This window comes from Penicillium malachiteum (genome assembly GCF_028827825.1).
Source record: "Penicillium malachiteum strain IBT 17515 chromosome Unknown utg000004l:1.0-4883003.0:1.0-4884900.0, whole genome shotgun sequence".
In the NCBI taxonomy this organism is placed as follows: Eukaryota; Fungi; Ascomycota; class Eurotiomycetes; order Eurotiales; family Aspergillaceae; genus Penicillium; species Penicillium malachiteum.
This window is the reverse complement of record NW_026643097.1, coordinates 1,437,823-1,452,241: the sequence shown is the minus strand read 5'-3', so window position 1 is coordinate 1,452,241 and position 14,419 is coordinate 1,437,823. Positions and strand designations below refer to the sequence as shown.

At 48.2% G+C, this 14,419-nt stretch overlaps 7 protein-coding genes across 7 annotated transcripts; 4 read left to right on the top strand and 3 right to left on the bottom strand.

The window, feature by feature from the left end:
* Positions 1 to 665: 665 nt before the first annotated feature.
* N7483_008695 (Chromatin modification-related protein eaf3) lies at positions 666 to 2,210 on the top strand (the record flags this gene model as incomplete). Its single annotated transcript, XM_057092122.1, has 4 exons — positions 666 to 820; positions 1,029 to 1,260; positions 1,496 to 1,985; positions 2,047 to 2,210. 4 exons carry the CDS (start codon positions 666 to 668, stop codon positions 2,208 to 2,210), a joined length of 1,041 nt encoding a protein of 346 aa, XP_056943296.1.
* Positions 2,211 to 3,024: 814 nt separating this feature from the next.
* On the bottom strand, positions 3,025 to 3,705 carry N7483_008694 (mitochondrial 54S ribosomal protein bL28m; the record flags this gene model as incomplete). The annotated part of the gene is made up of 1 exon (XM_057092121.1): positions 3,025 to 3,705. The coding sequence occupies one exon, from the start codon at positions 3,703 to 3,705 to the stop codon at positions 3,025 to 3,027; it is 681 nt and encodes a 226-aa protein (XP_056943295.1).
* Positions 3,706 to 4,027: 322 nt separating this feature from the next.
* Positions 4,028 to 5,542, top strand: rvb1 (RuvB family ATP-dependent DNA helicase pontin; the record flags this gene model as incomplete). The annotated part of the gene is made up of 4 exons (XM_057092120.1): positions 4,028 to 4,171; positions 4,247 to 4,466; positions 4,529 to 5,167; positions 5,202 to 5,542. The coding sequence occupies 4 exons, from the start codon at positions 4,028 to 4,030 to the stop codon at positions 5,540 to 5,542; spliced, it is 1,344 nt and encodes a 447-aa protein (XP_056943294.1).
* An 897-nt stretch (positions 5,543 to 6,439) lies between these two features.
* N7483_008692 (v-SNARE protein VTI1) lies at positions 6,440 to 7,336 on the top strand (the record flags this gene model as incomplete). Its single annotated transcript, XM_057092119.1, has 3 exons — positions 6,440 to 6,619; positions 6,769 to 7,175; positions 7,249 to 7,336. 3 exons carry the CDS (start codon positions 6,440 to 6,442, stop codon positions 7,334 to 7,336), a joined length of 675 nt encoding a protein of 224 aa, XP_056943293.1.
* A 539-nt stretch (positions 7,337 to 7,875) lies between these two features.
* Positions 7,876 to 8,880, bottom strand: N7483_008691 (DSC3 family protein; the record flags this gene model as incomplete). Its single annotated transcript, XM_057092118.1, has 1 exon — positions 7,876 to 8,880. The coding sequence occupies one exon, from the start codon at positions 8,878 to 8,880 to the stop codon at positions 7,876 to 7,878; it is 1,005 nt and encodes a 334-aa protein (XP_056943292.1).
* A 775-nt stretch (positions 8,881 to 9,655) lies between these two features.
* On the bottom strand, positions 9,656 to 10,450 carry isa1 (Fe-binding Fe/S cluster assembly protein ISA1; the record flags this gene model as incomplete). Its single annotated transcript, XM_057092117.1, has 2 exons — positions 9,656 to 9,693; positions 9,790 to 10,450. 2 exons carry the CDS (start codon positions 10,448 to 10,450, stop codon positions 9,656 to 9,658), a joined length of 699 nt encoding a protein of 232 aa, XP_056943291.1.
* An 847-nt stretch (positions 10,451 to 11,297) lies between these two features.
* On the top strand, positions 11,298 to 13,736 carry N7483_008689 (ARMH3 family protein; the record flags this gene model as incomplete). The annotated part of the gene is made up of 8 exons (XM_057092116.1): positions 11,298 to 11,381; positions 11,454 to 11,576; positions 11,632 to 11,712; positions 11,766 to 11,919; positions 11,981 to 12,093; positions 12,144 to 12,478; positions 12,537 to 12,944; positions 13,019 to 13,736. The coding sequence occupies 8 exons, from the start codon at positions 11,298 to 11,300 to the stop codon at positions 13,734 to 13,736; spliced, it is 2,016 nt and encodes a 671-aa protein (XP_056943290.1).
* Between the last annotated feature and the right edge of the window lie 683 nt (positions 13,737 to 14,419).

The following is a 14,419-nucleotide window of genomic DNA, read 5'->3' as shown; positions in this document are numbered from 1 at the left end:
TCATGTAGGATGATACCCTGAATTGCTTTCAACTAGCTAAGTTGTCTTATCAATGTTCCACTGGGGATGGTTGTTGATGGTGAGTTGTTCCGGTGCGGATCCAATTCTTGTGATCTTTCTCAAGGGGGCCAGCTCCGCCTTTTCACGTCTCCCCCATCTCTACTCACAACACTCAACACATCCTGTAATCAAGCCCCCCAGTGTTTGAACTCGCTTTTTAAAGTCCCATTTAGCTTTGAACACTGGAATTGATCATTTCTAGAGAGTCTTTGGAGTTGATTCAACCCTGGTGGATGGGCTATCGTTGCCCATACGAATCTTGACTATCCCGCAATTTAGCATCCATTTGGACCGGGTTTGCGTGAAAATCCACGTTAAGATCGCGATTGTCTTTCCTGTTCTTACGGCTGTGCAGCTTCAATAAGCCACTGGATTGTACGTTTTGTTCGCACTGCCACAGGTGATTTTGAATCGCTTAGTCGTCGATTAATCGTCGAGAAGGCAACGAGAATCCCAATCTGATCTTGTATCCAAGTTTCTTTCCCATTTGCTTCCTCCTCCACCCTTTGTCCCTTTCCCATCAAGGTTCATCTCCTGTCCCTTCTCTTTGTCTTTTTCATCTCTTCAACCTCTTTTCTTCTGCTTTGCTGTTCCTTGTCATCAAAATGGCGCCCAGTACTTACAGCTCCGACGAGAAGGTCTTGTGCTTCCACCATGAGATCCTCTATGAGGCCAAGGTTCTCGAGGTCCGCCACAAGGACCCCCAGGACAAGAAGAGCCCCTATGAGTACCGAGTCCACTACAAGGGCTGGAAGAACACGTAAGTTCCCCATGGTTTGATGATCTGGTTGTTTATGGCCAGCCTGTTTTCTCTTTCTGTAGCGGGGTTGGGGCTTGAAACCCCCTCTTCTATTCCCTGGAACACTTGCATATTTGCTGCAAGCTCCATAGAAAAACCACAGGAAGGGACTTATGGTCTCCATGGCTTTGCAAATCCGAGGATATCTATACTGACAACATTTTTGCAGCTGGGATGACTGGGTTCGCGAGGATCGTCTGCGCAAGTGGACCGATGAGAACCGTGAGCTTGCGACCAACATTCGTCGTGAGGCTGAGGCATCTCTTCGTGCCAAAAATTCGAAGCAGCCCGCAAAGAAACGAGCCACGTCGGACCGTAGCTCTGTTCGTGATAGCGAGGAGCGTGGCAACTCGGTTCCTGGCCGAGGCAACAAGCGTGCGCGCGAAACTGATATTGAAAGGGTAAGTCGTCTGATCTTTCAGTTTGTCCCCAAGTTTTGGTCTTGCGTTGCCTCTCTCTCTATTGTCACTTCGCTTCCTGTATTTCCGTTTCATTCTCACCTTCCTCCCCCCAATATCTCTTTCTCTTCACCCAACCCACTTCTCATTTCCCGCCCACAACATCATCCTTGATCGCACCAACCAAGTCTTCTACTTGCCAATCATGGACCCCGACTATCCCAATACCTTTACCAAGAAAGTGACCCTTGGCGGCATGTATTTGTCAATGTTCCCCGACCCGGATGACTTGGATACGAGCGACATGAACTTAGAACTTGAACTTAACATTCTTAACGATCCTGACGATGCTGAACAGGAGGATCATTTCCATGCGCGCCCCTCGATCCGCATCGTCATGCCGGACAACCTGAAGTCCCTGCTCGTCGACGACTGGGAGCGTGTCACTAAGAACGGCACTATCGTCAAGCTTCCTGCCCCCAAGCCCGTCCGAGACATTCTCGATGACTGGCGCGAGGAAGAGCGCCCCAAGCGCAACCGTATCGACAATGATGTCCTTGACGAGGTCGTGGCCGGCTTGGCCGAGTACTTCGAGAAGGTTTTGGACAAGATCCTTCTCTACCGCTACGAACGACACCAGTATCGTCTCCTCCGCAAGAAGTACAGTGGCAGCAACCGCTCCAGCCCCGTTGCAATCTACGGCGCCGAGCACATGATCCGTCTTATCAGTACGCTACTCTCCCTATGCCCTAAACTCCACATGAAGTATGTCATACTAACAATATCCAGGCCTTCTTCCGGAGCTGCTCGCTCAGACTACCATGGACTACAGATCCACCGGCCGCTCTCACGAGGAGATCTCCAAGTTCTCCATTTGGCTCAGCCGCAACTCGGACAAATACTTCCGCACTGAGTATGTCGACTCCAACGAGCTCACTGAGGAGGATGTTTAATTCTTTCCTCCTTTTTCGGCTACCTTCACGGCCATCTATGTGAAGGATCAGGTCTAGGCTGAGCGATCTTTATGACTTTTTATTCTTAACCCTGTGCGAGTGCAATGATGCAAGATCTGCCTGGAGCCATGATTTTCTTTGAAGAAAAGGATCGGCGGAGTTTATGGTTATTCTTATTCTTTATCCTTCTTGTTTGTATTTTTTATTCAATTCTTACCTTGCTCCTGCCATTATTTCCAACCATAGGTACACCTCTACCTAACCCATTACCTTGAAGTCCCTCTTTATCAGCGTAGATATGTACTATTTGAGCTACTCAATCGTCGGGAAGTAAGCCTCCGATTCTCATCACCGCACTGAGCTACTATATAACCCACGTCCTACACCTGAGCATATGTAGAGAACCTTGGAAAGGAACACCTGGGCAGTATTTTACCAATCATGATATGCTCCCAGGCTATATTGGTAATGTTAACCCAGATTGCTATGATTATCACAGGCACATCTATGCAAGCTCGAGGACACCCAGGAAGATCCTGGACGAAATGGGAGGAATATCAAGAACAATGAGAATCGGTGATATTGGAGTATAGATACACAGAAAGTATAATATGCACGCCCGGTAGATCAAGCCCATGCGAAAAGATCCCGTTGTCGCTGCAGATAGTATTCAAAACATAGGCGGTTGGCAAAAAAAGACAAAAAATAGCGGAGGCTCAAGTAGCATCCAGTTCGTCGCGATAATGGTACAATGTAAGAAGCGCCAGTCTCCAACATGAGACATCAACCCAGATGTAAAAGATTCCCTCGAGGATCAAGACTGCTTGGACGACTCAAGCAATTGCTGTAACCGCTGAGGATCAGCCTTGCCCTTGTTACGGGGCTTTGTGACATCCTGAACGTTCAGTCGCTCCTGAACCTTAGCATTGATTTCCTCCTCCTTATCCTTAATCCACTCCTCGAATGACTTCGGCTCCGGAGCACCGAGCTTAGCACGCTCCTCCCGGAATCGTTCTTGCATAACAGGTGTCTGCATAACCTTCCATCGCAGCTCCCATCCAAACATGCCGAGTTCGCGGATACGGGCTATCCGGTCGCTGAGGAGGTAGTTGTCAAGACCACCCTCCTTTTGAATTGTTCGCAAAGCCTTCCGTGTGAGCTTGATGAAGAGGTCCTCGCCAAGGGCATCACTGTGCATCTTCTTGCGGCGGACGTTGGGCTTCCAGCTTCGTCGTGTCTTGCCGTGGTTGCGACCCTTGGAGATTTTGTTACCGAAACGGATCATGGCACCGCCGTACAAACCGGTGTCGGCTTGCTTGTACCATTGTCGGGGACCGAAAGGATAAGGTGGGATATGTTCCGGAAGTTTAGCGTCGGATTGCGGTGCCAATGTCGTAGAGAAAGAACGCTTCGGGATGGATAGAGAGAGGTTGCGGAAGGCTGAGGCCAGTGAAAAGTGGCTGGTCATATTGACCCTAGACTGAAGACCTGCCATTGGAAGAAATGGTTGGCAAGTTCCAGGCAAACGAAGGGTTTAATTATGTGAAATTCAATATGGGTTGGAGAGGAAGCTGGAGTTGGGAAGAATTTGGGACTCTGACCGCCTTGGAGTCGCGGCTCCGTGACTGGCGCAGATCCCTTGCTCGCGAATTTCGGGAAGCGCATGCAACTGGAAAGACGGCTCTCATCGCAACAAGCTTCTCTTTGTTGAGATTTTTGATTTTGTTTTGTTTGAAAATAATATCCTCCTTCTTCTTTTCATATCCACATACATCCCTCTTTCGTCACAGGCTTCTCGAAGCCTCATTACCTCCACCATGGTCCAGATTAGTGAAGTCAAGGGCAACTCGCGCGAGAACAGGACCGCCGCGCACACTCACATCAAGGGTCTAGGCCTACGCGCTGATGGTACCTCAGAGGTTTCGGGTGATGGATTCGTGGGACAGGCTGCTGCCCGAGAGGTTGGTTTCATATCCATTGAGTCAAGATTGTATCACTAGGCAAATGAAGACTAACGGTATCTTGCTCTCCAACAGGCATGCGGTGTGGTAGTCGACCTCATCAAGGCTAAGAAGATGGCTGGACGAGCTGTACTGCTCGCTGGTGGTCCCGGTACCGGAAAGACGGCACTTGCTCTGGCTGTGTCACAGGAGTTGGGAACTAAGGTGCCTTTCTGCCCGATCGTGGGTAGCGAGATCTACTCTGCAGAGGTCAAGAAGACAGAAGCTTTAATGGAGAACTTCCGACGAGCAATTGGTATGCGATGCGATTATTCTACAGCGAACGCGATTGGGATCACGGCTCTAACATAATACCAGGCTTGCGAGTTCGGGAAACAAAGGAGGTTTACGAGGGAGAGGTGACAGAATTGACTCCGGAGGAGACTGAGAACCCGCTCGGTGGTTACGGACGTACCATCAGCCATCTCCTTATTGGTCTTAAGTCCGCTAAGGGCAGCAAGAAGCTCCGTCTCGACCCCAGCATTTACGAAGCTATCCAGAAGGAGCGTGTCACTGTTGGAGACGTCATCTACATTGAAGCCAATACCGGTGCTTGCAAGCGTGTTGGACGCTCGGACGCCTATGCGACTGAATTCGATCTCGAAGCGGAGGAATACGTGCCCGTCCCTAAGGGCGAGGTCCACAAGAAGAAGGAGATTGTACAGGATGTGACCTTGCATGACCTGGACATGGCCAACGCCCGGCCACAAGGTGGACAGGATGTGATGAGCATGATGGGTCAGCTCATGAAGCCCAAGAAGACCGAGATTACAGACAAATTGCGCCAGGAGATCAATAAGGTGGTCAACCGCTACATTGATCAGGGTGTGGCCGAGCTTGTCCCCGGTGTTCTGTTCATTGACGAGGTCCACATGCTTGATATCGAGTGCTTCACATATCTGAACCGTGCTCTTGAGTCCAGCATTTCACCCATCGTGATTCTTGCTTCTAACCGTGGTCACACTGTCATCCGCGGCACCAACGACATCAGTGCCGCTCACGGCATTCCCCCCCGATCTTCTTGCCCGCCTCCTCATCATCCCCACAACCCCTTACAGCCCCGACGAGATCAAGACTATCATCCGACTTCGTGCGAAGACCGAGGCCATCACCATTAATGAGCCCGCCCTGGACAAGCTTGCTGAGCACGGTAGCAAGGTCAGCTTGCGATATGCACTGCAGCTGTTGACTCCGGCAAGCATTCTGGCTCGAGTCAACGGCCATCCAAATGGTATCGAGGCTGTTGATGTTGCAGAGTGCGAAGATATGTTCCTGGATGCCAAGCGCAGTGCACAAATTGTCAACCAGGACAGCAGCAAGTTCCTGCTGTAGAGTGAAAAGATGGAGGAATTTGTATGACTGTACACCATGGGGTATTTCTTTTATTCTTGTTTAAAAGGCGAAATGTGCTCTTCAGGCCCGATTTTTCTTATGCTAATGCTACGTGACGTTCTTATTCGTTTGATTCAAATTCTATCAAGAGAAAGTAAACATACCCAGTGAAGTCTCAAACCCCCATACCTTACCACATGGTATTATCTCCATGGCTTGTAGAACTCTACGAGGTTCAAGCTAGATCTACTAGTATGTATATGCTAGTAGCAGCTTACAGGCAAATGCCACCTGCACGTCTATCCAACAATCTCAGGTCTATCTCATTTGAATGACAACTTGAATTGACGAGAGCCTTAGAGCCTAGTGGTTAGAACGGATATGGGGAAGATGAGTGCAACCAACGGGCTAGCGAACTCCACGTACAGAATAGAATAAAAGCACATTTATCTTTTAAATTTTGGTTAGTTCTTGTATTATCAAAATTGAAAATTATAGTCTGCGCAGATATGACTCGGTGTACCTGCGGCAGATAGTTGCATGACCGCGGCGATGGCAATCACGTGTAGGACTTATCGTCATCCCCCAGCCTCCACCTCCTCAACTCTAAGACTTCACTAGCCACTTTCTCAAGTCAGACTGCATAGATTTCTTCAAGAATCTCTTACATTGAAAGGCAACAAGTTTCAAGACATTCATCACAGCCACGATCTTCGCCTTCAACCATTCCCCTTTCCTCAGAGAGCCAGCATTACCCCGTCTTCCTTCCGATAAAGGTGGAGCCTGCGGTCCGATCATCACTACAAAGTAGCCACCTCAGACTACGTCGCAACGATTAATTCTTCACCTACCTCGGCCAGTTTGACCCAATACGACACACCCATTACTGCTATCAACATGTCGAATCCCTTAGACACAGACGCGGGCTCAGAGATGTTCGCCAGCTACGAGTCCGAACTGAAGCTCGTTCAGGCAGATCTAAACCAGAAGCTCGACCAAATTGCGGAAGTAAGCGGGGAGCAAAGAAAGGCTGCAATTCGCTCCGCAGAGCAGGTTCTTGATGAAGCGACAGAATTGGTATGTCCATCCTGCAAGAAACCAGAGGCCAGATCACAAAATCAGACACTCTCTCCTCTCCGATTACCTCAAGCAATAGCTCCCACATATCCCCATCGAAATCGCAGTTCCATTCTACTCTGTGAACCAAAGCTAATCAATGTATACAGCTGGATCAAATGCGCATGGAAAAGCAAAATATCCCCTCCGAAGCCCGCTCGAAGATCAACATCCGTTTCCGCAACTACTCAACAGACGTCGATGAGGTCAAGCGAAAGTTGAAATCCCTCACAGATGACCGCAAAGCGCTCTTCGGAGACCGTTACACCGATGAGCCACAGGACGAGCACCTCGAGCAGCGCCAGCAGCTCCTATCTGGTACCGAACGATTGGAGCGCAGCTCTGCCCGTCTGCAGCAGAGTCAGCGAACAGCACTGGAGACAGAGGATATAGGACGTAATGTTCTAGCCGACCTCTATGTGCAGCGGGAGACTATCCAGAGTACACGGGATAATCTGCATCAGAGTGAGGGATATGTCGATACGAGTATTAAGACGCTGAGGGGTATGGCTCGTAGGTACTGACCTCCCATTAAAATCCCTATTAACTCTGTATGAGTGGTGCGGTATTGAGTGCTCATTGCTTCTTAGGATGGCTACGAATCGGATAATCACCATCGCTATCATCACGGTCCTTGTTCTCTTGATTGTTGCCGTTATTTACAGCAAGTTCCATTAGCGTTGCGGGACTACGGCGTTTTCCCTAAGGGTTGGTTCTGTGTACTTTCTTGAACATGTATGTTAGCATCACCGGGCTTGATCAGTGCTAGCAGGGCCTGATCTATAGAAGCTTGTGGCTATAATCCAGCATTGATTTACGAAGATATACTTCATGATACCAAGTAACTCGAAGCCAGATATTATGGCCCAGAGCATATCTTTGACTTAATGCTAAGCAACTTACCTTGGAACTAATAATATGACTGATCTAGCACCCAGGTTATGATGTGTAGTATATCGGATCCACCGAGAAGCAAGGGAGGACTCGGATAACCTTGGCATGGATCTATCAAATGAGATGAATAGATGGCCTACTTAATCCTCGGGTATAGACCTCCTTTGGGATGTTCCATCGCTTTAAATATAGACAATATGTATGAATGATATTTCTCAACGATTATGAAACATTTGAAAGAAACAACTTTGCAACAATATAACAGGGTATCTATGCAACCAAAATCCAAGACGCCTGAAAACGATAAAAAAAAAAACTCCACCCTAATTCATAATCCTCATAGCCCCAAAAGCAACATTGACAATGACCCCAACAATGACAGCAAGTCCCTTCCTCCAAGACCAAAAACCTTCCTCCCTCCTCAGCCACATCGCACAACCAACAGGCCAGAAGAATCCCATAACAGCGCCCCAGAGCATATCATCCATCGCAGTTCGAGTCCCAGATCCAAGTCCATCCTCCTCTATACCCGCTCCATCTCCTGCGCCCACGATCCCCGCAGCCGTTGACCCCTCATCCATCCACCTATCCTCTAGATCGCGTAGCTCTTCACCAGAGGGCATGGTATCCGGTGTTCGGGAAACTGATTGCACAGCCAGGAACTGTGACCGGAGAGCAGTCACCTCTGCGGGTGTGAATCCCGCACTAAGGAGACGATCGAAGCCACGAGGTGCGGGTGTCGTAGTTGTAGAGGTAGATGTAACAGGAAGTTGGAGTTGATCTGAGCCAGGGAATGCATGACTGGAAGATCCATCTGTAGGAGAGGTTGCGGAGGCATTTTCTTTTTGCTTAAGTGTTGAAGCTAGGTTTGCTTCTGCAGTGAGGTCTGCTTCTGAGAGAGCGATATCGCCGATAGAGCAGTGGATATAGATTCTGGGTCTGGTGTCGCGGACGGCTTTCTTGCCCTTATCCTTGGATTGAAGCTCTTCCTCGGACCCTTTGGTGCCATTTTGGTCTTGAGTTTGATATGAAGGGTTTAGAACTGGCTGTGGAGATCGGGCTGGAGAAGGTGGGAGCTTAAGAGAGGCGGTTAAGGCAGTGGCATCTTCTAGACCGCGGCCCGCATAGATTAAGCGCAGACGATGCGATGATAGTGAGGACGGAAGTTCGGCGCGGATTAGTTGTTTGAGTCCTGCGCCTGTTGTGGTTTCTGGTGTTGGCACGTCGAGGGGTAGATCGGGGATTGAAGCGGAGAAGCGGACAGTGATGAGGAGAGCGTTGACAAGCGGGTCGCTGGAACTGTAGGGAGAGAGGAAGGCGGATGCCATTTCGTCTGACGTTCTGTAATGTGGTAGATTATCAATCCCAAGGCCGGAGATTAACTAGGTAGTGTACTATTCTGTCGAGTCTAGATGTTCCAAGGTTGTAGATTGTAGTCTGGAGTCATTGTTCCGGCCGCGGCCCCGTTATGGCATCATGTGACATACTCAGTGACGCTATTATGTGTTCGTCCTGGTGTTAAACTAGCTTCTGCAACTTCTGCAACTCGAAATGGGTGAAATCCTATTTTCAGGGAGGTCGTATGGGACAGACAGATGTCTTCCAAGTTGCATATCTAGGATGGAAGTTGGCCATTTTGGGAACAGCTTCCAGTATCAGAGAGCTACAATATGATAAGATTACAACAGGAGTACACAATAATGTCATGGATGTATCATATTGAATGATTCGCTGGTCTATGGATACATGGATGTAATAATATGTAACATTGGGAATAATTGGGGATTGAACTTTCCATAGAAATGTGGTGTCAAGAACCGAGAAACTAGCGAAATTTCCAAGGTTCACAGCTTTGCCATAAAGATCGGAATCATCCCCAATACCTGGTCCTTTCTTTCGACAAGATGAAGCGCTACCAGGGAGCAAAAACGATAGCAAGTGGGTAAAAAAAGTATCATCTGGATATCAAACGTATGTATTTGGCCGAACAAAGCGACCGACCGCAGGCCCCGAAAATCGTTGTGAAAAGAAGAACGCCGTCCGATGCTCCGAGTGACGCCGAGGAACCGAATTAAAGATAGACAGGGTCGTTGAAAGAGCGCTTTAAACCATAAAGGATTCACCGCAGCCGCATTCCTCCTCTGTTACCTAGTTAGTGACCGTCATTTGTGGGACCGAAACATGAAAAACGTTTACAACATTTGTGCACGTTGCAAACGTTTGTGGGGAAAACTCACTGATATTAGGGTTGCGGAAAATAAAGCGTCTGCTCAATTTATCTTCATGCCAATCCATCTCACTACCAATAATGCTGAACAGCGCTTTGCTGTCAATCAAAACCTTCACGCCATCCTGTTCCACAACTTCGTCGAACTTGGCGGGCTTGTCCACATACTCAAGATGGTATGCAAGACCTGAGCAGCCGCGGTTCTTCACTCCAACTCGGATAAACTTGGGCTCTGGTTGATCCATAAGTTTGCGCAGTTGCTCAGTGGCTAATGCAGATAATTTCATTGCTGCCTTTCTTGCTCGCAATGGTCGGCGAGGCTTTCCCGTCTTGCTGGTAGTAGTCGTTCCGGTAGTGGATGCAGAAGTTTGAGCATCAACGCCATGCAGGTTGTTTTGAGGCGCTCCCACTTGTGAGGGTGAAGTCTGAGGGCTTCCTCCGGGGAGGGGGAAGTCGGCCGAGATGGAGGCCAAGCCACCAGTGCGGCTAGGAGGCGGGAAGGAAGAAGGAAGTGTGTGTGGTCGGTAGGCAGTTGCTGTTTGCATATCACGCTTGGAGGACAGGTGTGCGTTTCCATATGATGAGAAGCAGCGCATGGCGGGGGAGCGCGAAGCTGCCGAGGGCTTTGCCCATCGGAGCAGTGTGGCGGATGATGTCACTTGGCGATGCATGGTGCAGAAACTCATAGTCGAGGAATAGGGAGTATTTTATGAGATCCTCGACAAGAAAAAGGCTATGAACGCATAAGAAAATTGGTTGTTTCGAGGAGCTGGTGTGAGTTTCAAAGTGAAAAGGATGTGAGAAGAGTTGTTTGTTCCAGTTCCCCGGTGACTCTCGGTGGATTAAGTAAGACCCGGTTGCATGATGGTACCCGTAGCCAATCAGCATTCAGGTGTTTCTACACAGAGTGGCGCCATGATGGAAGTTCCATGCAATTGCACGTGGTTTACGATACAATGTAATTTAAAATTGGGAGAATTTAACAAGCTAGTGAGATCAGATGGATACCTTTGTGGTGAGTACCTTCTGAGACTTAAGTCAATAATAATTATTCTGCATTATATGATGTATGATGTGACTCGAGCTACTTCAAAATGGAATTTCACATCACATTGATGACATAAACATTTAGCGGCTATCGGCAGCTGAGTCATCGAAAGTTCCCGCGGTAAAGCGAATTGATCCCCGATTTCCGGAGTGTGGTAAGAGCAGTACTCCATTGGTATGGGGGGAATACTATGATAGAGACAGAGGATGTCTCCCAAAATAGCCCAATAAAACATTATACTTAGGTCTTATACCTCTTTTGATCCTCATAAATAAAGAGAAAATATACACTCATTCCTCGTATACCTAGAACCAATCTTGAATGAAATTACCCCATTTAAAAGGACATGTGGCTGGATCCGCTGACAAAGTGGCTGGTGCCTTGGCCACTTGAGATGAACACTCCAAAGAACTTCCCTTCCATGTAATGTTTCGATGATCGGTCTGCAGATCATTCAGTGCTGAGTCAATATGGAGGCATCGCCCCTCACACAGCAGACTAGACCCGAGACTTTCCAGCCAAAGATCGTCCAGCTCTACGAGTCTCTCTTCAAAGTATGGACCCCCACGCCTCCGAGACCCTGGTTCCCCGATTTGATAGAGCCGCATATTGACAACTGACTACAGTCCCCTGAATATGCAGAGCCCTCCGAGGGCTTCTGGCGGGAGTTCTTTTTGTTGCCGCCAGACGCAGGCCAGTTTCATGTGCTGCTGGACGAGTTGAGTCCTGATGATGCATTGGCCTTGCAGGTTAGAGTTAATAAACTAAACTTTTGAGATGTACAAAGTGGCTGATGTAGAACAGGCGCAAACACAGCATCTCTTTGCGCGGGCAATCAAGGAGGCTGCGGCTGGAGTCTCGCCGGCAGACTCCTATGCATTGGATGTGCGTGCCCCGCTATTCTGGTTGAAATTCGTCTTTTACTGATAAAATGTTAGACCTTGACGATCTTCCTGACCAGTATCTTGAGCAAAAAGTACACTAATCCCAGCTCAGATGTGATCACTGTTCTTGCAGGTCTCGATGAGGTTGACCGTGTTATTGCGGAGTTTGTTTCTGTTCTGGATGGAATTATCCGCAATGGTAAATCCTGTAAGTGGTTGGGATGTCACGGAGATATTTTTTGTCGCAAATAATAATGACAAATATACAGTGCAACTTCGGCGCAAAGCAATCAGAGTCGCCATTGCGATGACCAGTGGGGCATACAAAACAAGCCTCGTTTCTTATTTCACCCATCGGGACTTGTTCCCATCTTTGATGAAGGTAAAGAACAATAATTACCAGGTCACTCATCTAGTCGCTAACGAAAATAGTATGTTCATAACTCAGATACCCCTATGGAAGTGTTCGACCCGTTCCTGCTACTGGGACTTTTGGCGAACTACAACAAGTTTGAATTCCAAAATCCATACCAGCTTCGCCTTGATGATTTTGTCAATGAGTCGAGCATTCAACAAATTGTCAAGGGCGTTGGTCTTGCCTGTGGTGGCTTGCGCAACGGCTATGTTGCTGTGCAGGATGATATCCCCGAGGGCTGGTCCTTGACGAGCACTTTGATCTTCTTTGGACTTCGGGCCCTCGCGCCTGGTGCGCGGGATAAAGCGAATCCACCAAGCGCTGAGGAAGCGAAAACCATGTTTGCTGCGCTGTAAGACTCTACTTTACTTTGGATGTCAGGAAAACCGAGTTACTCATTCATTATATAGGCCTGCCCAGGAGGCTGCCATCCTACTGGCTACTTACGACTTTGCAAATGCGAACAAACTATTTGGCTATCACATGGTCCATATGATTCCAGAAAAGAATGAAGAGTCTCCCTTTTCAAGCTTTTTGTCCTTGTCATCATACCTCCTGCAGCATGCCTACCGCTCTGTGCGAGTAGCACACTATGCTGAGCTAAGTCTTTTCACGCTACGCATTCTTGTTGAGGATCCAACCCTCTGCAAGCACATATGCAGCGAAGATGGCAAGCGGAAAGTTCGAGTCTGTCGACAAAGACAACCGTATCTTCCACTTATCGGCGGAGACCGAGTATTAGCCACAGTCATCTTCGACGTAATCATCGATACCATCACACACAACCTCCGACGACGACTGGATGTCAACATCTACAGGTATGTCTCGTCGGAAACCTATTCTATTAAGGAGCACCAAGTTGGAAATATTAATCAAAACTAATTGTTCTTAGCCATGCCATCGCCATCATTCTCCGCCTTCTCACGTATCTCTCAATCAACAAAATTCGGTTAACATACCACTGGTCTGAACTATGGCGGACTCTTCTATCTCTAATGCGCTTCCTCACAACCTACGCAACTGATTTGACCAGCAACCCCCAAATCAACACCTTAACCAGCTGCCTAGCCGACGTTCTTGCATTTTGCGTCTCAGGCGGCGACACCTTCCTCCCTGACCCATCCTCATACGACGATCTCTTCTACAAGCTCGTTGAGACAGGTCCCGTCATCTCTAAATTCCGAGATGTCTATTCCCTCACCCGTACCCCGAAACTCCCAAACTCCACATCTACTACTCCCTTACCCGATGCAGCGAAAGATCTCCACGCTGCGGCCATCGATACCCTTCTCAGCGTATCGACACATTTCTATACATTGCTATTCCATTCCGACTCTGCCGATCCATCTGCAGCTGCATCGGTATCCGCTAGTCCGAATCTGAAGGGGGATGGTGAAGAACCGACACCTGTCGCGTTACCTTCTATCAAGAAGAAAAATCTTAGTCCCCGGGAGGTACACAGGATTATCAAGCAGGGCTATGAGACATTGAGTATTCAGCCACCAGAGGGATTGAGTGCTTGGTCGAAGTGGAGGGAGTCGGAGTGGAAGACTGAGCTGAAGAAGGCGGCTAGGGTGGTCGTTGATGATGCGAGACAGTTGGTTGCTTAGAGCTTCAAGTTTTCCAACGTTTATTCTATGAGTACTTTTTATGATTCATTTATTGTAGTGATCCAGGATACATAGGTGATCTTTAAATATGGATATGCCTCAATTTATCTGATTCTTTCTCATCCATACATATTGATGTACAAGTCAACTGGATTTCATACACCAGGATCCACTCTTGATGCCTCAGACCGTCAGTGTCGAAGCCTGAGGCTGCTAATGTGTCAACTGGTCGGCTATTGACCAGTTGACTTTAAATCCACCAGTTGACTTCTAAGGTTCCAAGGTTGTTCCATGCCTAGGTGGGCATCTCTCTATACCTCCACCTGGGCATATGTCCAGACTCTTTTACACTTAATAAAAGTCAGTCCACAGGTATGACAAGATTTTGATGTTGGACCACACATGTGCATGCATGGAATGAACTTGAACCACTATCGGCTGTCCACATATACAGTATGTTGTAGCAGTATCATTCAAGAAATATATAATCTCGGCAGCTCATTGATAATCTCCGAATTATGCATACCCGAAATGAACCAATGACTCGACTAATTTAACTGAAACCCACCCAAGGACCTTCAAGTTTCGCTTATCTCTGGAATCTGTAAACTAACTCGAACCGGTGATATCGGTGGTGCAAATGTCGTGGAATGCGTGCAACACAGGAAAAAAGACCCGCCACC